This window comes from Oryctolagus cuniculus, chromosome 13, assembly GCF_051225735.1.
Source record: "Oryctolagus cuniculus isolate XC-2025 breed Fujian yellow rabbit chromosome 13, ASM5122573v1, whole genome shotgun sequence".
Taxonomy (NCBI): domain Eukaryota; kingdom Metazoa; phylum Chordata; class Mammalia; order Lagomorpha; family Leporidae; genus Oryctolagus; species Oryctolagus cuniculus.
In genome coordinates, this window is record NC_142879.1 from 30,027,250 (window position 1) to 30,052,420 (window position 25,171).

The 25,171-nt window shown below is 40.3% G+C and overlaps 1 protein-coding gene across 1 annotated transcript in view; it reads right to left on the reverse strand.

Annotated features, from left to right (window-relative positions):
• The window catches only part of USH2A (usherin), an 870,853-nt gene that overhangs the window by 178,932 nt on the left and 666,750 nt on the right, over positions 1-25,171 (reverse strand). The window contains exons 51-52 of the mRNA XM_089312189.1: positions 10,283-10,504; positions 661-884 (exon numbers count right to left, since the gene is read on the reverse strand). Coding sequence (XP_089168315.1) covers positions 661-884; positions 10,283-10,504 — 446 coding nt within the window. The remainder of the gene's footprint in view (positions 1-660; positions 885-10,282; positions 10,505-25,171) is intronic.

Here is a 25,171-nt window from a genome sequence, read left to right on the forward strand (position 1 = left end):
TGGCTACCTTGCAACGACAAACTTTTACATAGCAGATGTTTGTTTTTTAAATGTCAATAATCCTTTCCTAAAAAAATAATGGATTTCTGGAGTCCTGGGTCATGTTTAAGGCATAGAAGCATCATAGCATATAAACATAAGTGAATAGATCCATAAGCCTATTTACTTTTGTGGTTGACAGGGCATGTGCTCGTCTTGCAGTGTCTGAAGGAATATGTTCTAAACATAGCTAAGTGAATTTGCTGGGTCTAAGAACTCTATCGAATGAAAATAGCAGATTGTGATTGGAGGGGGCCCAAGGGAAGAAGCAGGAATCGCTCTCCTTCTCCATCCACAGTACCAGGAGGTATAAAATGGCACCTTGCAGAGACCCCGGATGACCTGTGCAGGCACGTTCAGCACACAGACTTTCAGTCCTGTGCTAATCTGAAGTGTTAGGTGAAGCTTCTGCGAGAACGGCTAATCATTATTAATTCCTTTAGAATTCATTGCAATAACATCAATCATAGCAAACTCATTCGGTATTAATATGGATGTAATGTGAAAATGAATAATGCACACAGGAGTTTTTATATTCCTATTTTAGAAAAATAGTTATGAACAATGTATTTCTCTTTCCATTGTCAAATCAGCACCTCCGAGAGGTTTTCTATCAATTACCTTCATCATCATTCCAGTTGAAATCTTGTCAGAGCAAACATATTTCAAAGGATTATATCCAACTCCATTACAGCATTTCTGGCTCTTTGGAATAAGTTCAGTCTCACAGCATTTTGCTGGCACTGGGTCATTCTTTTTAACATGTGCTTTAGACTCTCCACTGGAAGCTGAGCAGCATATGGTATCTGACACATTCACATAATCCTGCCCACAACAGAACATCCCTGCAACAATAAAATGTTATATATGAATATGAAATAAAAAAAAGGGAGAAAACTGAGGCTGCTATAAAGTGTGGAATAAAAATGTCACACTCGGCCAGTTGCCACACTGGTGCAATACCTAAGGTGGAATTTGCCCACCAAGGTGATTTAAACGTGCAGTGAGCGTCCTTCTTAGCAAGAGCACGAGACGCTAATTAGGAAAAGAACACACAAGAAGAAGTGTTGGGAAATCATTCAGCTGGGCCAAACTTAACCCATGCTCCATAAAAAGAGATTGGGTTTCTGTCATGAAACCTGCTTGCCCATTTTGTGATGATAGCATCTTACTGCAGAAGATGGGTAGTTAAATGTTTGAGAGAAAGAAAGCTTGAGCAACACACAAGGGAGAATAGATCCTGCCCCTCCCGCCCCTCCCACCCCAACCCCGCCACCACGCGTGGGCTCTGGGATAAGAGGTCAGGGATAATGGGGAGATAGAGCCATTCTAGAACTGGAAACCCCACAGTAGAAGCCTTGCAAGGCTTTGCCTAGCTTTTTCTGGGAGATACAGATTTGCCTTTTACCGATGCAGCAGTGGCGGTAACCATTCTTTCTTCATGAGACAGATTTGGCATTCAAAACCAGCTGAGCGTGTTCCCTGATAAGGCGCACCAACCAGCCAGTGACTTTTGAGCTTTGCTCAGTTCTAGACCTATCAGTACATATGGCTGAGAGGTTGGAAGCAGCAGCAGAAAGACCTTGCTGGGAGGATCATGAATGCTCACATCTCAATGAAAGACACATGTGCCGGAGAATGCCGACTGACTCTTTTTCTTCCCCATATCAAATTCAGTTTAGTTGCCTGTGTTCACATCATTTGGATATTGCCATAGAAGCGACACAGCAGAAATTTAGACATAAAAGCATGAATAAATAAACAATACTCTAGAGTCAGATTAAGCTAGAAATTAAGGTGCCTATACGCCATGTCACAGTGCTATCATATTAGAATTTATATCCAGTTATATAGCAGCATAATGTGATGAATTATTTATTTTAATTCAAATTTTGTTTATTTATTATTAGTCTCTACTGATAAAATAGAGAACTTCAAATTCAAAGTGCCCTGGGGTCCTGAATTGTTTAATCTGGTTCCGTACAAACACCTATATTATAAAAAAACACTCCTAATAACAGACCAAAGAATTTTTAGTGCCTTTTAAAAAAATCATTGAAAATAGAGTGTGGTTTGGCACCAGCCTCAAGGAAGACGTTTATTCATAGGTGGCTCCAAAGAAACTTTTCTTTGATCATTCAATTAAGAAGAAAAAAAACAAATTAAAAAGAATTTATCTGTGATTAATGATACATACTGATCATCACAGATTTTTGACATGCAGTATTTATCTAAACATGACAACTCTTTAAGATAATTGTCTCAAAAGTAACTGTTTTATTAATTATTTTAGTTGTTTCAGTATTTTCTGGAAGAGTTCCCTCAAATGTACTCAGGGCTATCTCATAATCTGAGTCCTGATGATGGTGGGTAAATGTATGTGTACACACACACAGGCACACACACATACACAGAGAGTAAAAGCAAAACCCCACAGCTTCAAATTTTATAATGTTTGTACATTTCTCTACTGCCTTCTGGTTCTTTACTGTCATTTTTTTCTCTAGCAATTTTCTTAAAAGAATTCATGTTTCCATTTTAAAGAGCAATCAAACTCTGAAACCTGGCCCTCTCAGGAACAGAATATTTTCTCTTCCTCTACTCTCAAATTATTTCACGGTTGTACCATGCTTTAAGTAGAAAATCAAAATGCAAACACTGACCCAATTCAAAACTCCTAATCAGTCATCTGATCGCTCTGAGGGACTTTTGACAGGTCAATGAAAATTTTGACAATGAACTGCTTTTATTCCAGAAAAAGAAAGGATGCCTTCTTTCACAAAGAGCCTCATCTTTGTTTTACTGAATTGAAATTTTCAGCCAAGATTTCACCCACATAACAAGAAGTGACTCCCTTTCTAGTTTCTTTAGTAAACCATTACTTCTTTAATTATTATCAACCTTGTTCCAGCGTGATAAATTGCTAATTACTTAATACCCTAATCAGCGTTCATTCTTTGCACAGATAAACTGTGACAGTGCCATTAATTTAAATAGTAATTTCACTTAATGGCCAGAACGGCACACCAGATTTTTATGCAGCATTTTCTGAAGACTGCATCCATCACTGCGATATTCTGACATAAAGATGTCTGACGTGCACTAACTCACTTAGGGAGAGCAGATGTTGCAGAGCAGAGTTTGGTAGTAATTCCCATAGTGCATCACTTCAGCATGAATGAGCTGCAAATTCAGAGACAGACAATCTTCCGAAACTGCATTGCAATAACTTTTGACCCCTACCTAATTCATCACATGTAGCACTTGACTTTTGCACTTTGACACATAGAGTGCACGATTTTAAATATGCCCAAAGAAAAACAAAATAGGTCACGCATTATTGACAGACTGTCCATTCTTCCAGAGGCTCTTCATTAAATTTGTACAAAGGTAGAGAGCTTCTTTGAATAAGATGCAGGTGTTGTTAAAGTGGTCCTGTACACAGTGAATTAGTGGACGTGAAGTTTTCAGATCAAACAGAACATATTGCCTTTCCATATGGCATATATATCTAATGACTGCCTTCCATTGCATTGGATATAACTGAGAAAATTGTGGAGGAAAGAATTTTTATGCTCACAACCTTATTACTACTTCAAGTATGTTACCAACATTTCTTTAATGTCCATAACCGAGAAGGAAACATTTATGAACATATTTACCTGATGAATTTCTAAATAGTTAAATCCACAAAGCTTTTACTCTGTTTTTTTTTTTTTCTAAAAGAAGACCAGGAAATATGCACCACACTTTTGAGAGAAAAAGAGTACTAAAATAAAAAAAAAGAATGGAATATGACAAATCATTGTGGAATTCTAGAACTGATGGTGGGGATGACATTTTAACACAGAGAATTTTATATTTTAGGCCTAGAAGAAATAGGGGAAAAATTTGTTTGTGATTACTCATTCTTAGGACAAATGAAAAGTTAGTGGGTAGAGAATGAAAGAAAAAAATCCAGGTTTGCCTTTACCAGTAGATGGCTCTGTGACTACCACCACAAAACAGAATGAAGGGGCAGACTAGAAATGTTCCCCAAGTGCTTCCAATATATTGTATAGCACTTATAGGTTACATTTTCTATAAAAATATCATTATGTTATATGGATTTATATATATATATATTATATGGAAATCTCCCTAGGAGGTATTCTTTCAGTGTAGCTCTTGCGCCATGGATTTCTGTTCTTCTTCCCTCTTTGCCAAGCTCCCTGCGTCTATTTTACAAAACATCCATTTTACTGGTGGTAATCGTTCATTCCACTGAAGTCAGAGCCCACAACCTGGAGACTCAGTGTTTTGTTCAGAAGCAATTTCAACCTCGAGTTTCATACCAAAAGCTGCATGGACAAAACTCATAATAGAAATAAGGGAATTTATCCCAAAGGAATAGCATGGTCAGTTTCCCATAGCTAATAGGAAACCGTGTCCTCTTTGAATGAATGAGAGGCTTTAATTTTCACCTTTTAATTTAAGAGATATAATCAAGTCCAACTCAAGATTAACGGCATAAACAATAAAAACCATATAAGCAAACACTAAGAAGAAAATGAGTAATAGAGGTTTAAAATATATTCCAAGAAAATGGTGAAGAATACAGATCCGCTGGAATGGCAAGCATGACTTTCATCCCGAGATACCTGCACAGCACTCCTACACAACTCATCTGCCCAGAGAGAGCACTAAAAACATAAACGCTACCCCAGCACTTCTGTTCCAACAGCATCTGTTAATTCACTCCATTTATAAAATACATATTGACAAAGACAACTGAACTGGGACCAGGGAGATTTGATTTGGTGTGAGAAAGTCAATTCAATGTGATTTTGTTAAAGGGCTCCTGCAGGCAAATAAAAGAGTTTAAGTAATAAAGTACATAAAGAGATGTTTTACGAGCCAGCCTTGTCTCGTGGCAGGCACACAATGCCAGGCAGGGAGAGAGGCCAGGCTTAGGAACAATGTTCTGAAGGCCAAACACTTGTGTAGCAGGTTTGATGTGTTGCTAGGCTGAGGAGAAAGAGGGGCACATGGCTAGTCTGGGAGGTCATTAAGGTCACAGTCATTGGGGTGACAGGAGCAACCGAGTGGAGACAGGGAAAGGACATGTGGAATCTATTTTCACTGGAACCTGCAGAGAGGTCAAAAGAATAAATACGGATGTTTCGATTGTTTTCCTTTTTGAAGCAAAGTGTCATTCCTTCAGTCCACCGTGATCCCCAGCATTATGTTGGTGCAGGTGCACAGCCTCATGGGAAACTCTAGAGCTCATCTTGGAAGTTGAGGAATGGCACAGTTTTAAAAATGTTGGACCACGCAGAGCATCATGTTAAATTAGGAAGTGATCCAGAAACTAGGGTTCATGGGTGGACTTCAAGGGTGTATAAAGTTGCAGGCGCATTTCTGTGTCATTCTGTATATTTTTATGCAAAGTGAGGGTTTATAACTTTCAAAAGATTTTAAAGTGAAGAAGATGGAGAACCATCGCCCTAATGGACTGTGATCTCTGCTCCCCTTCTTAGAGCCCATGCATTTTACTTTATGGCAACGGTGCTCTGACTTCTTTATCTTTCTTTTTCCTTCACATTTTTTCTATCTCAATATAACAAAACCATTGTGCTTTTGGAGTATCCAAACAGAATCTTAGCCATTTTCATAGTCATGTATCACCAAGAACATCTCAGATATAGTCCCTGCACAATGCACATTTATTAAATGAAGGAATATGGCAACCGGCAAATAAAAAAAAAAAAAACAGATGAACAAAGACACTAACATTAGACACGTGGCTATTTTAAAACTCTGACATATTCTAGCATAGGGGAGGCAATGTGTTTGCATCACCTCCAATACTATTTTCAGCTACTTTAACAGAGAAGAAGGTACTGATAGTCGCAGTATAGGTTAGCTAATGGCCATGATTTTCATCAGCGGGTCTCAATTTTAGTTTTAGGGTTCCCTTATACTTTTACAAATTATTGAGGACCCCAAATAACTTTTATTTATATAACTCAAAGCTCTGATTTTTGTTGTTAGAATTTAAGATAAAGTTTTTATATTTATTAATTTGCATAAAACAATAAAGCATAATACATTAACATACTTAGGAAAAATAAATATGTTCCAAATGAAAAAATTAGTGAGAAGAATGACACTATTTTACATTCTTGTAGGCCTCTTTAACTCCTCATTTAATAGAAGGCAACTGAATCCTATTTGTTTCTGCACTTGATCTGTTGCAATACCACATGCCGTGAAACCTCTGAGAACTCCACGATAGCCTCATGAGAGACTGAGTTAGCAAGATAGACCTTAAGAACCATTGCCTTAGAGCCCAGCACTGATACACAGCACATCTTCTAATTTTCTCAAACAGGTATGGTATGTAATCACCGGCAGATTCTATGCTGTCTCTCTGCACCCCCAATCATTCGTTAAACCTTTGCAGCGTTATGATTATGTTACATTGGGGCTGCTCATCATATTTAATGAACATCGATTCAGTTTGAGTCGGGGAGCATCCAGGGCTTGTCCATGTACAGACACTTCCAGACATTAACAGCATAGACTCTATAGCCATTTGGGTGGAGTTAGAATCCCTTCTTAGCCACATAGGCAAGAGATTCATGGGCAAATCTCCCAATCATCCTTACTGGCAACAGACATCTGATTTCTAGTCAGTGGAAAGTTAATAATAAAAATATTTGCTATTTTTAGGCCTCATTAATGAAAAAAAAAAAAAACTTCTACACTTGTTATTCCATGCTCTTTTCCCTCTGGCAACAGGAATGGACCCAACAGCTACCTACTGAAACATCTGCATGAGTTTGGGGCCCTCAGTTCTGTTCAATCTATAACATTCCATTCTTGGTCCACAAAACTCATGTCCTTCTTACATTCAACATAAAGCCTTTCCATGCTGAAAACTTCCAAAGACTTAGTCCAACATTAACAGAAGTTTAAACTCGGAAATCTTATGTTAGGGGTGATGCATTAATAGTGAGTGTTTGATCTGATAATGGCATCTGAGAGGTGGGTCTGGTAGGAGAGCTTAAGTTGTCGGGATGTGAAATGTTATAGAATAGAGTGAAACCAAGCATTGTGTAGTTCTTGCAAGAGAGGTGGTTATTTAAGCTGAGTTCAGCAGTACTCCTGTCTCTGCTTCTGGGATCACTTCTTGATAGTTCCTGTGTACCAACTCTGTCATTGCCAGCTTCCACCAGAATCAAGAGTAACGGAGAACCTTCACGCTGTAAACTGATATACGCTCTCTCCTTTGCTAGAAGTTCATCTTGGGTATTTAGTTAAAATAATGAAAAGATGTTTAACACACTACTCTGTTATGACTACACTCAAGCTGGCGTTGTGGTGTGGCCGGAAAAGCCAATGCCTGGGGCGCCAGCATCCCATATGAGTGCCAGTTTGAGTCCTGGCTGCTCCACTTCTGATCCAGCTCCCTGCTAATGGCTGGGAAAGCAGTGGATGATGGTCCAAATGCCTGGGCCCCTGCACCCACATGGGAGACCTGGAAGAAGCTCCTGGCTTCTGGCTTCTGGCTTCAGTCTGGTCCAGCCCCTGGCCGTTGCAGTCTTTTGGGCAGTGAACCAGCAGATAGAAGACTTCTCTCTCTGCCTCTGCTTCTCCCTCTCTGTAACTGCCTTTCAAATAAGTAAATAAATATTTAAGAAAAAAGACTAGAATCCATGGGGAAGTTTCTGAAGGGACTGTGAATCTATACTGGACTCTTAGCCGTGTTATAATGCAATGCATCACTCACTTTCAAAGAAGATTCTAGCAGGTTGGTTTTTGTTGTCTGTGTACTTATTTTTGGTTATTTAGCTGTTACAACTGACAAAGTAAACTTTCTTGTTACCTTATAATACAGTTTCATATACTCTGTGCTATCCATTGGAGTCAATCCTTGAATTTCTGAGGTCAAAAAATCCTAATTAAAACCAACTCCTTTATCCATTGTCACCATTGCCAGGAAGGTTGATAAAAACCAAGAATATGACATGAGAATATCAAACATTTATGCATATGTTATAATCTTCCTCTAAATGTATCATATTGAGATACATTCAGAATTTAAGAAAGTATAGATTCAGTATGGACTCAAATGGGTGATTTATAAATTCACAGAAACATATTTATCAGTTTTCAAAAGATAAAATAAGAAACACAGGTGTTTTTTTTTTTTTTTTTGGCTCAAAGAGGGATCTGAATCTTTCCCACAATGAAAGGACAGAAATTAAATTGTGAATAACTCAGTTTAACATGGCTTACTTATTTAAGGAACATCACAATGCTGAGTCTAGTATTTTCAGTAAGACAGACTAAGATAAATTTTTTTTTGCTTGATTTACTTTTTGCTTGATTGGTGTTGTGTGAAGCCCTCTTCTTAATAGTTTTCATCAGAACTTTATACAGAAGAGAGGAATATCATGTTCTTATATGTGGTATTTATGAATAACACTATAATAATCCATTTAAATAATTGTGAGTTATGTCATGCACAACTCTTTGATGACTTCGTAACAGAGAATAAACTATGGGAGGGCAGTAGAGAATTCACAGTCCCTTCCGTCAAGATATGGTGATGTCCTGCAATCACATTTAAAGAGGAGTTGGAGTTCCTGTACGTGTTAGTTGGAGGGGTGGATTTACACAAAAGCTAATGAAGCTTGGGCTTCAGGGTCCATTGCTCAAATGAGCCCCTACTGTATCAAACACGGTTATGTATTTTTACAAAATTTGCAAAAGTATAATATTTAAACATAATTTGCATTGGCCATTCCACCCTCTCTGGCCTCTTTAACTTGCTCTTTGCCCTATAGGCCTTCATATTCATTAAAGGATAGTGAAAATGGCTATTTTTGAAATCTAACTAAAGAAAATTTTGGTCTTGGAAATAATTAATTTGGGTCCAGTAGATATATTTTGTGGTTTCAGTCACTTCCATATAAATGTTAAGGCTTGAATATGCCAATTTAGCTGCAATTTAGAAAGATTAAAATCATGAGAAATTATATATTCCTAATATGAAGCCTAAAAAGGGATGCTTTAAGGAAATAAAAACATATAGAAAAAGTAATAATTGAGACAAAAACTATAAAAATGAAAAAATATAATAAATTAAAATTACTTTGACATCAAGAAGAGGATCATTATAAAATAAACTTCGGATCATACTCAAAATGGTAAACTATTAAAAGAAAATGATGGATTTAGACTTGAAGCAATACATATGTAATCTGATTATTTTATATTATAAATTATTAAGAAAGGTAATTTAAAAATACATTGGGAAAAATTACACTGCTTGCTGATTTGCATACAAAATAGTGACATCAATGATAACACACAACTCAAATTCAATCATAGAAAAAGGATTTCCACAAAACACAGAATCCTGATGTGAACTCAACAAATAGTTAAGACAAGTCACTGCAAATCACTTTAAGAAAACTTAAAATTCCCAGAAATCTTAGAAAAACCTTCAGAAAAGATTTCTCCAAAGTTGACAATATTAATATTGCAATTAATATTATAATAATGAGTCATGAAGCTTAAAAAATTTTCTAATCTTACATAATTTAAAAACATAATTTTGATTAATCAATCACTCGAGAAAAGAGAAGCTCCTCTTTCTGTTCTCTCTTATTTATAGTGCATAGCCATTGTCATTTGAAGACGTTATCAGGTACACACCAAGCATGCAGAGGGTAAATGGAAGTCAGGAATTACAAAATATAATTTTTCATACTAGTGGTATTTTTATTTTTCTATAGTAGATTTATAATTTTTATAATTAATTTTCCTCATTTTTAAAGTGAGGTTAATAGTACCTATTTTGTAAGATTGTTGTAAAGATTAATTGAGGTAACAAGATACAAAACTTTGCACACAGCACCTGTTAATAAGTGTTCAATAACAATTACTTCTATATTAGTACTAGTTTCATATGTATAAATAGAATAAGAGTAGAACTGTAATATAAGCATATTATTATAATTTTGCATACTAATAGTTTTTGAATGGAAATCTTTTTATCCACAACAAATGCATCAGGTATACACAAAATATGGGAGATTACCTTTTTTTTTTTTTTTTTGCTGTACAATGTGTTTCTGACTGTGTTGGATACAATGAACGTGAACTTTAACTATTCGTTGTAGTTCTAGGGCAAATTTCTCACCCTCTGCTCAGATTGTCTTATCTACTGAAGATAGAAAAGGCCCCTTACCTGGAAGGTGACTGTACAGCACACCCTCTTCTTCTCCACCACAGCACTCTAAATCTTTGCTCACAATCTGTCCGCCACAGCACTGCTGGCCATGGCCATCATGGAGCCTCCCAGCACAGCAAATCTGGTTTCCTGAGGTGGAGTATGGCATTCTGCCACAGCAGGAGTCACCGATGCCAACAGAAACCCGATTGTGCTGTTCATCTGGACAGCATACTTCACCTGTCAAGTCAGGACAATAACAATCATTACAAGAATTAAAAAAATATGCTATGACTCACAATTAAGTTTTATTGTAACCATCTTGCAGATGCCAACTGATGGACAAAATTAGTGAAACAGAATAATGTCATGGAGTTGCAAAAATTTCAACACAACCCAAAATTGTTGTGTTAAACATATAGAAACACACATGTCTGCTCATTCACATATGCCAGTTTAGAAGTAAGTCTATGTTGCCTACTTCCTCTCTTCTAATAAATGTGCATGTTAAGTCTGGTAATGCAGACCATGCAGCAGGATAGGAAAAAATGCCAACGAATACATTCTTGTTTAGTGTGATTTTTTTAAAGGATAATAGATTCATTGATAAACTACTGACAAATTTACATGGCCTATGATTAGAGTTTCCTTAATAGACTACATTTGTTTCACTAAGCCAAACAAAATACTTTCAATGGGAAGATCTATTTAGTGAAAGGAGATAAAAATACCATGTTCAAGTCATCTCTCTGGAAGTCTGGATATCCTATAGGTTAGGTGGCAACAACATCATGAGTTGCTTACCAAATGATATCAAAAATACTGGACAGCAGCTGCTACTGTGGGGCAGTGGATGAAGCAGCCACTTGCCGCACTGGCATCTGATATGACAGCTGTTCAAGTCCGGCTGCTACCTTTCCAATCCAGCTCCCTCACAATGCTCCTGGGAAAGCAGCGGAAGATGGCTCAAGTATTTGGGCCTCTGCCACCCACATGGGATACCCAGATAGAGTGTCAAGCTCCTGGCTTTGGACTGGCCAAACCCTGGTAGTTGTGGCCATTTGGGGAGTGAACCAGCAGATGGGAGATCTCTCTGTCTCTGTCTCTTCCTTTTTCAAATAAATGAATAAATCTTTAAAAAATATTGGACAATATTTAACTATGAATTGATGTAAAAAGCATGTAATGACAGGACAGGAATTCTTAACAGCTATCCCTGAGGTCTTTCCTCTCTATATTCATTAGTCAAACCCTATCCTTTAGATGAAATGGACAAATAATTAAAACACACAGCCTACTACGACTGAATCATTATGAATAGAAAATCTTAACACATCTATAACTAGTAGAAGATTTGTTCATTAATCAGCACCCTCCTAACAAAGCACTAGCCCAGATGGTCAATTTTATCAAATATTTAAAGAAAAATTGACAACAATCCTTCTCATACTCTTCTAAGGGGAGGCGGTACTTCTTAATTCAATCTATGAGGCAAGGATTATTCTGATGCCAAAATCCAAAAAATACACTAAAAATAAAGAAAACTACACACCAATATCACTTATGCTACCAAATCTTCAACAAAATATTAGCAAACTGAATTCAATAGCACAATAAAAGGATTATACCACAGGACCAAGTAGGATTTATTCTTGGAATGCAAGGGTGGGTCAATATGGATAAGTCAATGTAATACAGCATATTAACAGAAGGAACAAAAAAACAAACAAAATATGGCCATTTCAGTTATGTAGAAAAGCAATTCAGGGCTGGTGTTTGGTGTAGTGGGTAAAGCCACTGCCTGCAATGCAGGCATCCCGTATAGGTATTGGTTTGAGACCCAGCTGCTCCACTTTCAATCCAGCTCCCTGTTAAGGTTGTCTGGGAAAGTTAGCAGAGGATGGTCCAAGTCCATTGGCCCTCACACCCATGTAGAAGACCTGGAGGAAGCTCCTGGCTCCTGCCTTCAGCCTGACCCTGCCCTGCACATTGCGGCCATTTAGGGAGTAAACCAGGGGATGGAAGATTCTCTCTCTCTCCCCCTCTCTCTTTCTCTCTCTCTAACTCTACCTTTCAAATAAATAAATAAATCTTACTGAAAAAAGGTAATCCTTTTCATTATAAAAATACTAAACAAAATAGGTACAGAAGGAAATCACTTTAAGATAATAAACGATAGAGCCGGCATTGTGGCACAGCGGGTTAAAGCCCTGGTCTGAAGTGCCAATATCCCATATGGGCGCTGGTTCAAGTCCTGGCTGCTTCACTTACAATCCAGCTCTCTGCTATGGCCTGGGAAAGCAGTAGAAGATGGCCCAAGTCCTTGGGCCCCTGCACCCACGTGGGAGACCCGGAAGAAGCTCCTGGTTCCTGGCTTCAGATGGGCTCAGCTCTGGCCATTGCAGCCATCTGGGGAGTGAACCAGTGGATGGAAGACCTCTCTCTTTGTCTCTACCTCTCTCTGTAACTCTTTCAAATAAATAAAATAAATATTTTTTAAAAAGATAATAAATGATATATGGAAAAAACCTACATTAACAGAATAGTCATCATTGAAAGAGAAAGATTTTCTCTAAGACTAGGAGGAAGATGTTAGCTTTCACCACTTCATTTTTTTTTTTTTTGACAGGCAGAGTGGACAGTGAGAGAGAGAGAGAGACAGAGAGAAAGGTCTTCCTTTACTGTTGGTTCACCCTCCATTGGCTGCTGCGGCCAGCACACTGCACTGATCCAAAGCCAGGAGCCAGTGCTTCTCCTGGTCTCCCATGCAGGTGCAAGGCCCAAGCACTTGGGCCATCTTGCATTGCCTTCCCAGGCAACAGCAGAGAGCTATACTGGAAGAGGGGCAACGGGGACAGAATCCAGCACCCCGACTGGGACTAGAACCCGCTGTGCTGGCACCGCAGGCAGAGGATTAGCCTATTGAGCTGCGGCGCCGGCCATTCACCACTTCATTTCAACATAGTACTGGATGTTATAGCTACAGCAATTAGCCAACAAAAAGAAATAAAATGCCTCCATATTGCAAGTAAAAAAATAAAATTATTGGTGTTCTCAGAAAACATGATATCATACATAGAAGACACTGATAAAATGAATAAAAGAATTCAGCAAAGTTGCAGGATAATCACAAAAAAAAATCAGATGCTATTCCATGCACAGGAATTAATCATCTGAGAATGAAATTACGGAAATGATTCCATTTAAAATAGCATAAAAAATAAAATACTTAAAAATGAACTTAACCAAGGAAGTAAAACACAGGTATACTGAAAAATATTGCTGAAAGAAACCAAAGGAGACATAATTAGATCGAAAAAAGAATCCACGTTCACGAATTGGCAGACAGTATTATTAAAATATCTACACCACCCACAATGATATGTGGATTCAATGCAATCTTTATCAAGATCTTGATATTTTGCAGAAACAAACAAAATCCTAAAAGTCATGTATAATCTCAAAGTATCCTAAATAACCAAATAATTTTGAACAGAATGAAGTTGGAGACCTAATACCTCCTGATTAAAAAACAAAATAAAATAAGCAAAACAAAAAAAGGAAAAAATTACAAAGCTACAGTAATCAAAGCATTGTGGTACTGGTACCAAGACAGACATAGATCCATGGAATAAGTTAGTAACAAAATCTCATGCATTTGGTCAAATAATTTTCAACAAGGTTTCCTAGACCATGTGATAGGCAAAGGACAATTTATTAAACAAATAGCATTGAGGAAACTGGATAGCTATATGCTAAAGAATTAATTGAACCCTTATCTATATACTACAACAATTAACCCAAATGATTCCAAGACTAATCATAAAAACTAAAATTTAAAACTCTTAGAAGAAAAACGAGGGAGGGGCCGGCACTCTGGTGTAGTGGGCTAAGTGTCTGCCTGCAGCATCAGCATCCATATGGGCATCAGTTCATGTCTTGGATGCTCCTCTTCCGATCCAGCTCCATGCTAAGCCTTGGAAAGCAGTAAAAGATGGCCCAAGTTCTTGGGCCCTGCACCTGCATGGAAGACTGGGAAGAAGCTTCTGGCTCCTGGCTTTAGATAGGTCCAGCTCCAGCCATTGTGGATGGAAGACCTCTCTCTCTGTCTCTCCACCTCTCTGTCTGTAACTCTGCCTCTCAAATAAATAAATAAATAAGTAAGTAAATAAAAAGAAAAAAGAGGAGAAACTTCATGATGTTAGATTTGTCAATAATTATTTTGATATGACAACAAAGGCAATAAAAGAAAAAAAAAAAAAGATGAATCGGACTTCAAAATTTAAAACTTCCACGTATCCAAAAACAAAATCAACAGAATAAAAAGGCAACTAATGGGAGAAAATACTTGGAAATTATATTTCTGATGAGAGATTATTGTTCAGAATGTGCAAAGAATATTTTTGGGGCCAGTGCTGTGATACAGCAGGTAAAACTGCCATCTATAACACTGGCATCCCATAAAGGTGCTGGTTTGTCACCTGGCTGTTCCACCTTCGAACCTATTCCCTGCTAATCGCCTGGAAATGAAGCCAAAGATGGCCTGACACCCATGTGGGAGACCTGGATGAAGCTCCTGGCTTTGGCCTGGTTGTTGCAGCCCTTTGGGGAGTAAACCAGCAGATAGAAGACTTCTCTCTCTCTCTCCCCCCACCCCCGTGTCTCTGTAAGACTTTCAAATAAACAAATAAATGTCTTAAAATTATTAAAAAAAAAACTTTTTTGGTAATAAAAATATCTTCTTTTTAAATAGACAAAGGACTGGGATAGAATTTTTTTTTCCAAAGAAGAAATGTAGATGGTCAGTAGGGAAGTGAAAACATGCTCACTATTATAAGCCTTAGGGAAATACAAACCAAAATCATATGATGTACCACCTCACACCTATGTGAAAAGGTATAAGAACAAAGAAAATAACAAATGTTAGCAAGGATATGGAGACATATGGACTTTTGCATGTTGTTATTGGGATATAAAATTGTACAGGTGTCGTGGAAGAGAGTATGGCAGTTCCTCAAAAAATTAAACAGAGGATTATCATATGATACAGCAAATCTATTTCTGAATATATACTCAAAGCAATTGGGGGTGGGCACTGTGGTGCAGTGGGTTAACTTGTTGTTTGAAATACTACATCTGATATCAGAGTGCTGATTTCAGTCCCAGATACACTGCACTTGTGATCCAGCTAATGGCCCTGTGAGGAACTGGATAATGGCCTAAGTAATTGGATTTGTGCCACCCTTTTGGGAGACCTGGATGGAATTTCTAGTCCCTGGCTTTGACCTGGCCCAGCTCTGGCTATTGCAGTCACTTAGGGAGTGAACCAATACATGGAAGTACTTTCTGTCTGCCTCTGTCTCTCAGTGTCTCTGTCTTTCCCTCTCTGTGTGGCTCTCTGCCTTTCAAATAAATAACTAGCTCTTAAAAAAAAAAGAATTGAAAGCAGTAGCTTGAAGAAACATTTATATACATAAGGTCTCAATTAGATTCTTCATAGCAATCAAAAGGAAGAGTCCATTGAAGAACAGATAAAGAGATGTGGTCTATACATGCAGAGGAATATTATTCAGCCTTATAAAGGAATGGGATACTGGCATGCACTGCAACATGGAGGAACCTTAAGAATATTATGCTAAGTGGAAGAAGCCAGTCACAAAAAGATAAGTATTGCAGGATTCCAACTATATGAGTAACCAAGAAGTCAAATTTGCAGAGACACAAAGTAAAATAGTGATTGCCAGAGTTTGAGGGTAGGAGTTCACGGGGGAGTTAATGCTTAATGGGGATGGAGTTTCAGATAAGGGAAGATAAAAGAGTTCTGAAGATGGCTAGTGGTGATGGCTGCACAACAATGTGAATAAACTCAATGCCACTAACTGTGCATTTAAAATGGCTAAAATGGTGAATTTTATGTCATGTATATTTTACAGTAATAAAAATGTCCAGTTCCATAAACAGGCAAAACATAAATCCATGCCTGGTCTCAGACACTATTTAAATACCATCTGCCAAGAGTACTTCGGTCTCAGTAAAGGTAAAGAAGGTATCATAGCTACCCAGAGAGCGGAAGTTAGTGTAGCAAATTGTTGCTGGCTAAATGACAAGAGCTTACTGAGAACTTAGATACTTTGACTCAGAAAATTAAAACAGAGATGGCACAGCAGTGGCATAGCAGCTTACACCATTGTTTATGACACTGACATCCCATGTTGCAAGTTTGGGTCCTACTGCTCTGCTTCCGATCCAGCTTGCTGCTAATGTGCCTGAGAAGGCAGTGGAGGTGGCTCAAGTCCTTGGGCCTCTACCACCCATGTGGGAGACCAAGATGGAGCTTTTGTCTGGTCTAGACATGACTATGGCAGCCATTTGGGGAGGGAACCAGCAGATGGAAGATCTCTTTCTTTGTCTCTCTCTTTCTGTAGCTCTGCCTTTCAAATACATAGAGTAAATAAGCCTTTTAAAAAAAGAAAAATGAAAAAAAGACCAGGCCAAATTATCAGCTTTTTATGTTAAGCAATTAGATAAATCAAGAATAAAGATGCCTCTATGTCTGGTCTGCGCAATGGCAACCATCACTATTGTAAGGAAAACAGACACTGAGAGAACCCTTGCTCTGTCTTAGCTAGAAAGATTAGAATTTAAAATAAAAGCATAAAGAGGACAAATGTCGACAGACCAACATGTCTCCCTGAATGTAGCTGCTCTGGTTGATTTGTGACCATCCTTAACCCAAGGAAAGCATTTCTATATTGTCGCTCCCCCTCTTCGCGGGGGAACGACACTAAACCCTGCCTAGGTTTCCTATCCGAGTCACGGCACCATTATGTCGCTCCCCCTCTTCATGGAGGAACGACACTAAACCCTGCCTAGGCTTCATATCCGAGTCACGGCACCATTATGTCACTCCCCCTCTTCGCGGAGGAATGACACAAGACCCTGCGCTATTCTTTTGTCTGCTCGGCCCTCCCCGGGTTTGGTGCTGGTTCTTCCCGGGTTGGCTACCGACCCTTCCACCTCCGTGGAAGGGCGGTTCCCCCTGCCACTTTCCCCACTTCCGCGGGGGAGCGGCACACCGCCGGCCGGCTCTCTCGGGGGCTGCTCAGATGTTCCTCAGGTGTTCCCCTTAGATGTTCCTGGTGCATGCCGTCTCTCTCCTCCTTTATAGTCCTCTTCCACCAATCCCAACTCTGCTACCCACACGCCGAGTACGCTGCTCTCCTCCAATCAGGAGCAGGATCAGCTCCTGGAGGTCATCACTCAAGTTGGCGAGAGCTGCGTAGAAGCTGTTTACTCCTCTCCCAGCACCATATTGTGGGAGAGCAGATGCATAGGATAAGTCTTAATTCCAGTAACTTAGTCTAGTCCGAGTTGCTCCCCACAGTTCCCCCTTTCTTTTTATTTTTTGGCGTTGATACGCGCCTGTCTTCGGTGCTCCGCGGCACACTCTGCCCTGCTTGCTAGAGTTGCCCACAGGTGCTCACAAGCCCTACCAATCAGGCAAACCGAATCCGGGTCCTCTCTTCACCATGTTGTGAGGAGGTTTTTAGGCGCTGATGCGTGCCTGTGTTCGGTGCCCTGCAGCGCATGCTCTGCTCTGCTAGAACTGCCTGCAGGTGCTTACAAGCCCTACCAATCAGGCAAACCGAATCCGAGCCCTCTCATTGCCGTCTTGTGGGGAGAATTATTGGTGTTGATAATGTGCCTGTCTTCGGTGACCTGCGGCGCATAAGCTGCTAGCCGCCAGCAGGTGCTTATCATCTTACTAATCAGGCAGACCGAATCCAAGCTCTCTCATTGCCGTGTTGTGGGGAGGCCTTATTTTTCTCTATTTCTCTACCTCCGGGCATTCCTATCTCTCCTATTTTACTTCTATCTGCCAGCATTCCTATTTCTCTCATTTTACTTCTAAACTTCTGTTTCTCTTATCCCCGAGGCTTCCCGGCGCCTGCCCCGAGGCTGCTTCTCGGCGCCTCGCCCCGCGGCGGCTTCCCGGCTCTGCGCTTCTCTTATCTGCGCGGCTTCCCAGCTTCTCCTGCACTCTGTGGTCTCTGTGCCCTTTGTGCCTGCACCATGGCCTCCGCACCAGCCCCGCATTCCCTATCTACTCACGCCCCATGCACTCTCCCCACTAGTGCCCCGCGCGCTCTCTCTGTGCGCGGCGGCTTCCGCGAATCACACAGCCTAGCTCACGTTTCCGCCACCGGTTTTCAGTCTAAGTTCCCCAGGCTAACCTGACGAAATGCAACCTATAGCTTACATCTGCGCCTTTCGGTTTGGCTTCCCGTCTTTTGCTCCCCGGGCTAATCTGATGGATTCCAACCTAGGTTACGCATCTCCGCCTCTGGTTTTAGCTTTTTGCCTTTTGCTCCCCAGGCTGACTTGACGAATTCCAATCTAGCTTACGTCTCCGCCTCGGCCTGCCCCCGCGGCTTCATCCTCCCTAACATATTTTTCTCTACCTGGTATGTTTCCTAACTTTTCTTCCAACAACATTCCCCTCTCATTTCTCCTGGCTTCTCCCCACAGTCCGTATCCAAGTCTGTTTGTTCTAGCTTTCGCTTTCACTTTTAATCTCGTAGCTTCCCCGCCATAGTCCACATCTGAGTCTATGTTTCCTCCAGCTTTCACTTTCGCTTTCAATCCTAACTTCTTCCGGCACTTTTTCCATCCGGCTTTTCCCTAGGCTCTTTCTAATCTCTCTCCGGTATTTTCCCACTTTTTCCCGTTTCTTCCCTCCTAGGTTCCCCTATCCGAGTCACGGCACCATTATGTCACTCCCCCTCTTCGCGGAGGAATGACACAAGACCCTGCGCTATTCTTTTGTCTGCTCGGCCCTCCCCGGGTTTGGTGCTGGTTCTTCCCGGGTTGGCTACCGACCCTTACACCTCCGTGGAAGGGCGGTTCCCCCTGCCACTTTCCCCACTTCCGCGGGGGAGCGGCACACCGCCGGCCGGCTCTCTCGGGGGCTGCTCAGATATTCCTCAGGTGTTCCCCTTAGATGTTCCTGGTGCATGCCGTCTCTCTCCTCCTTTATAGTCCTCTTCCACCAATCCCAACTCTGCTACCCACACGCCGAGTACGCTGCTCTCCTCCAATCAGGAGCAGGATCAGCTCCTGGAGGTCATCACTCAAGTTGGCGAGAGCTGCGTAGAAGCTGTTTTCTCCTCTCCCAGCGCCATATTGTGGGAGAGCAGATGCATAGAATAAGTCTTAATTCCAGTAACTTAGTCTAATCCGAGTTGCTCCCCACACTATATAGTTATACAAACAGAAGGTTTTATATTTGTTATGGTTTGAATGTCCCCTCCCAAATTCATGTTGAAATGTGACAGTCATGGCAGCACTGTTCAGAGGTGAGACCTTTGGGAAGTGATGGGACCTTTATCAGGGCAGTGAATTGGTTGTAGGATGAGTTTGCCCTGACTTCCTCTCTCATAGGTGCTCACTTCCACTTTCCACGATGGGATAAAGCATACTGAAGCCCCTCACCAGATCTGTGCTATGCTCTTGGAACTCCCAGCCTCCAGAACAGTGAGCCAATAAAACTTCTGATGTGTACAAATACCTAGCCTGTATTATGCTATTATCACAGCAGAAAATGGACAAAGTCGGTGTCTAATTGATAGTGAAGTGCATCATCTATCCTAAACCCTACTACTTTTCTTTTATGCCTTCCTACAAATAACCAAAATGTCATAGTGCGAGAAATTTCAAATCTGCTTTTGGATTTCTTTGCCCTCTGTTGAATCAAAGACACTTTTTTTTTTTTTGTACAGTAATTCTAACCTAGTACATCTGTTCAGAGGAGGTTGACTTCATAAATGAGATACCAGCATTAAATGGTGGACCCGGAAACCTCTTTCTACAACTCCCAGAAGAATCTCTGTCATGGGGCTGACACTGTTAAACAGCCACTTGCTATGCCAGCATTGAATATCTGAACACTTATTTGAGAACTGGCAGCTTGGCGTCCAATGCAGCTCCCTGCTAATGTGCCCGGGAAAGCAGCAGAAGACGGCCCAAGTGCTCAGGTCCGTGCCACCCACATGGGAGACCTGGATGGAATTACTGCTTCCTGAATTCAGTCTGGCCCATTCCCAGATACTGCAATGATTTGGGAAGTGAACTAACAGATGAAAGCTTTCTCTCACTCTCTCTGCCTTTCAAATAAATAATAAATAAATCTTCTGAAAAAAAGAATCCTCATCAATAATTTAGTGATGGCAAAGATGGATTACCCACTACCTGGTGCCTCCATGACCAAAACCAGACATGGAATCTTAATCCAAAAGCCTCTACAGTAAAAACAGTTGAGATATGAAATTCACAAAGAAAGCTAAGCCTTTGAAAGTCTCTAACAATTTGGCTATGTCCTTCTTGAAACGGACCCCAAATTAATCTTTTATTAATGTAAGAAAAAAAGGAGCTATGGAATAACTGTGATCTACTGTATCCAACTATCTTTGGAAAGAAGTCATTATCTCATAATACCTTTTTCATTCCATCAAAATGATAAACGGCTTGTGTACCACTTTGAGTAATATTTAGAAGGCTATTAACAACATTGTACTTCCTCACTCCTCTGTAGTTCCTGATCCTTATACTGTCCTATCTCCAACAAGATTTTACTCTTACACAATTAAGCCATGATCTTCTGTTATGCTCCCCAACAATCCCTTTATTTTTCAACAGTAGTAGCATGTAAAAGACACTAGGGCCTAGATTCTCAACCTCGGCTTTGTACACAATGGAAAGTCTCTTTCTTCTCAAAGCTTGGAAGCTATTCATGACTTTCCATTGCCAATTGCCAAAACCCACCATAGAAGATTGCTGTGATTTACAGTATCAAAAAGAACCAATGAGGATCCTTGTTCTCACAGGATTTCAATGGTAGTTAGAGTCCCCTTAATGTAACACAATGAAAATGGAAACACCTGAGTCCTTGATCTGAAATAATTCATAAAAAAATCATCTTTTGTCATTTAAAGGAGGTCCATTGACCCTCCATATTCTATGCTCCCCAATTACTATAAATCTTTCTGTTTGTCCATGAAAGATTGGATAAGCTTTGGGGATTCTACCTCAGCAGCTCAATGAACACCAAAGACATTATTCTTCTAGTAATTACTAGTTTAAGTTAGTGAAGGTCAGACACCTAAGAAGGGAAAAAATGGATGAGAAGCCAGACAATTTGACCCCAGAACTCATGATCTCACCCACTCACTATTGAACATTAAACTAGCAAAGCACTATGCAGAATTTGTTCTTTGATTAGGATGTGATCATGTAAAATATTACCTGAAATATGGAGTCTAGTTTATGACTAAGAAATTTTTGCTTCTTTTTTAAAAATAAGGATTTTTATTGTAATTTTAATGAAGATATATTTGATTTCTTGTGTTCTATCAACATACCAGAAAAATACACTAAATCACACATACAAAGTCATCTCATTGTTAGATAACCCACTATCTCTAAGGATTGAACCCAATATTTAATCATGATAATTCAAATCTTGACTAGTTGAATGTCTTGGCTATGTTCCTATGTCCCACTTTCCCTATTTATAAGGCAGAAGTAGAATTCTAAGGCATTCTCAGCCATAACACGGTGGCAAAAAACAATCTAAATGAAAGATCCTGGTGAACAAGACCCCAGCAGAAGGAACAGGCCTTCAAGGAGGGAGGCACCTTTCTCTGAAAGGAGGAAGGAACCTCCACTGTGATACAGCCTTGACTAAACAAGTTCAGAGTCAGTGAACTCAAGGGGCTTTCATAGCCTAGACAGCTCATAGCAAGAGTCTCGGGTGATTGCTGACATCATAAATAAGAGTGCCAATTGCTAAATCAACAACAGGAGTCACTGGGTACATGCTCCCCACGTAGGATCTCTGTCCTTAATGTGTTTTACTATGAAACTTAAAAACAACACTACTAGTCGAACAATACCCTATACCTTGTGCGGTTGTGTGAGTACAGCCTGTTGAAATCCTTGCTTAGTATATACTAAGTTGATCTTCAGTATATGAAGGTAATTGAAAATGAAACTCGATGAAGGGCGGGATGGGAGAGGGAGTGGGAGAGGGGAGAGCCACGGGAGGGAGGGAGGTGGGGGGGAGCCACAACAATACAAAAGTTGCACTTTGTAAATTCACATTTATTAAATAAAAAAAAACTATATAACAAACAAAAAAAAAGAAAAAAGAAGAACTTAATACTTTACCCTTTTAGTATTTTTTATGTTCTACTTAAAACTATTGGTTGAACTCTGTAATTAATACACAATTACTCTCAGGTGTTTAATTAATGCTATAACTAGTACTCAAATAGTATTTTACACTTTGTGTTTCTCTGTGGGTGCAAACTGTTGAAATCTTTACTTAATATATGCTAAATTGATCTTCTGTATATAAAGATAATTGAAAATTAATCTTGATGTGAATGGGAGGGGAGAGGGAGTGGGAGAGGGGAGTGTTGTGGGTGGGAGGGAAGTTATGGGGGGGGGAAGCTATTGTAATCCATAAGCTGTACTTTGGAAATTTATGTTCATTAAATAAAATAAAAAAAGAATTTTAAGGCATTCTCTTTTTATTTTAACTTAATTTAAGGAATATCATTAGGAAAATTAGTATTTCTTATGTGTACAAGCCTATGAATTTTAACAGAAGAATATTCATATAATCAGGATACAAGAGTTTCAACACTTCAAAAATGTCCTTATACTATCTCTTTTTATAATTTTTTGACATGCAGAGTTAGACAGTGAGAGAGAGAGAAAGGTCTTCCTTTTTCCATTCGTTCACCCCACAAATGGCTGCCATGGCTGGCTCACTGAAGCCGGTGCACTGTGCTGATCCAAAGCCAGGAGCCAGGTACTTATCCTTGTCTCCCATGGGGTGCAGGGCCCAAGCACTTGGGCCATCCTCCACTGCCTTCCCGGGCCACAGCAGAGGGCTGGACTGGAAGAGGAGCAACTGGGACAGAATCCGGCACCCCAACCGGGACTAGAACCCAGGGTGCCAGCGTTGCAGGCAGAGGATTAGCCTAGTGAGCCATGGCGCCAGCCCTTATGCTATCTCTTTATAAAGAGTCACACTTTCTTGCCACTCATTACCCTAGACAATCATCAATTTGCTCTTCATGACCTTAGCTTGTCTTTTGTAGTTGTCATTTAAAAGCAATCCCATAGTCGGTAGTTTTTTTGAGACAGTTTTCTTTCACTTGGTATAATGATATCAAACCAAGATGAGTCTGTCAATGCTCATCAAGAGATCAAAATACTGAATGTACTGTCCTGGTGTTTTCCAGAAAGTTTATTGTCAGGTCGCCAAGAAAGTAGTCAGGAGAAATGCTGAAATCTGACACCCCAATCAGGGATCTGAACAAAGTTTTTTAGGAGTCAGAAGGGCTTTGAATCAGGCCAGCATAGTGCTACCGTGCTTTCCTCCTAAGAAAGCAGGAATTCAAAAACTGTGTGATTAGACTCACTGTTAAAGTACAAGATTGAGGAACTTTCAGGAAAAGAATGGGAAACATGATGAGAGATTGTTGAGTTTGAGGCATTAGGGGCAAACACAGAAAAAGGGTTAGTCTGATCCATAAAGGGGCAATCTTTTATTGATAATATATTTTGGATACTTATCAGCATTTTGTTTTTTACTGCTTAGTTGTAGTCCTTTATACAAGAATTGTTCCGGGGCTGGCACTGTGACGCAGCAGGTTAACGCCCTGGCCTGAAGTGCCGCATCCCATATGGGTGCCAGTTCTAGTCCCAGCTGCTCTTCTTCCCATCCAACTCTCTGCTATGGCCTGGGTAGCAGTAGAAGATGGCCCAAGTCCTTGGGCCCCTGCACCCGCATGGGAGACCTGGTTTCAGATTGGTGCAGCTCTGGTTGTTGCGGTCATCTGGGGAGTGAACCAGTGGATGGAAGACCTTTCTCTGTCTCTACTTCTCTCTGTAACTCTTTCAAATAAATCTTTAAAAAAAAAAAAAAAAAAAACACAATTGTTCCATTTGCTCATTAGGGCCATTCCGAATGTTTCCAGGTTTTGGGATTAATGACCAGAGGTATTATAAACATTAGTGCTAGTAGGTTTTTGTATAACTTAATGATCTGGGGTAGGCAGGCAGCTAGATAGGCCTGTGGAGCTGGAAGTACCTGCAAGCTACACCTCCCCACCTCCAGTGTAGTCTTATCCTTCTCCTTGGAAGGAATAGGGGGATGGGGTGGAGGGGTGGGAGATGTGCATCTACTTCATCCCGGATCTAAGGGAGGAATGCCTTAAAAATATGGATATTGAACTCTATAAGCTTTACATGGAACTTGTGGATGTGCCAAATAATTCCCAGGGCGCTTCACACCTATACAGGCATCACTCCTGACCTCACAAATGAGGTCAACAACTGGGAGAGACTCTCCCTCTCTTTCCCTCTCCCTTCCTCCCTTCCTCCCTTCCTCCCTCCCTCCCTTCCTCCCTTCCTCCCTCCCTCCCTCTCTCTCTTTCTCTCTCTCTCTCTTCTCTGGAAGACCCCAGTTGGAGGTGCTGTGAGGGTGCTCCTTCTCCCTCTCCCTCTCCCTCCCCCCCACCCCTCCTGCTTTTGAACAATCTTCTGTCCCATTCATGATAAACATTTCTCTGTGTGGGGCAACCCACACTCTTGTGTGTGTGTATGCATGCTCACTTTCTCACCTTTGGAATAAAACTGTCATCACATTGTGTACTTCATACATGTCTGAACGTAGTAGGCTAGTCTGGGGTAGAATTAATGAATACTCATGCCTACATCACTAAGATTCATTTCTCTAAGCTAGTTACCAAGGAGTGGTTGAGGCATCCCCAGTTTTCTCTCAAGATATGGATTCCCAGAATTCAGAGGAGAGCTTGCTTAGCCAAATGTTTTTGA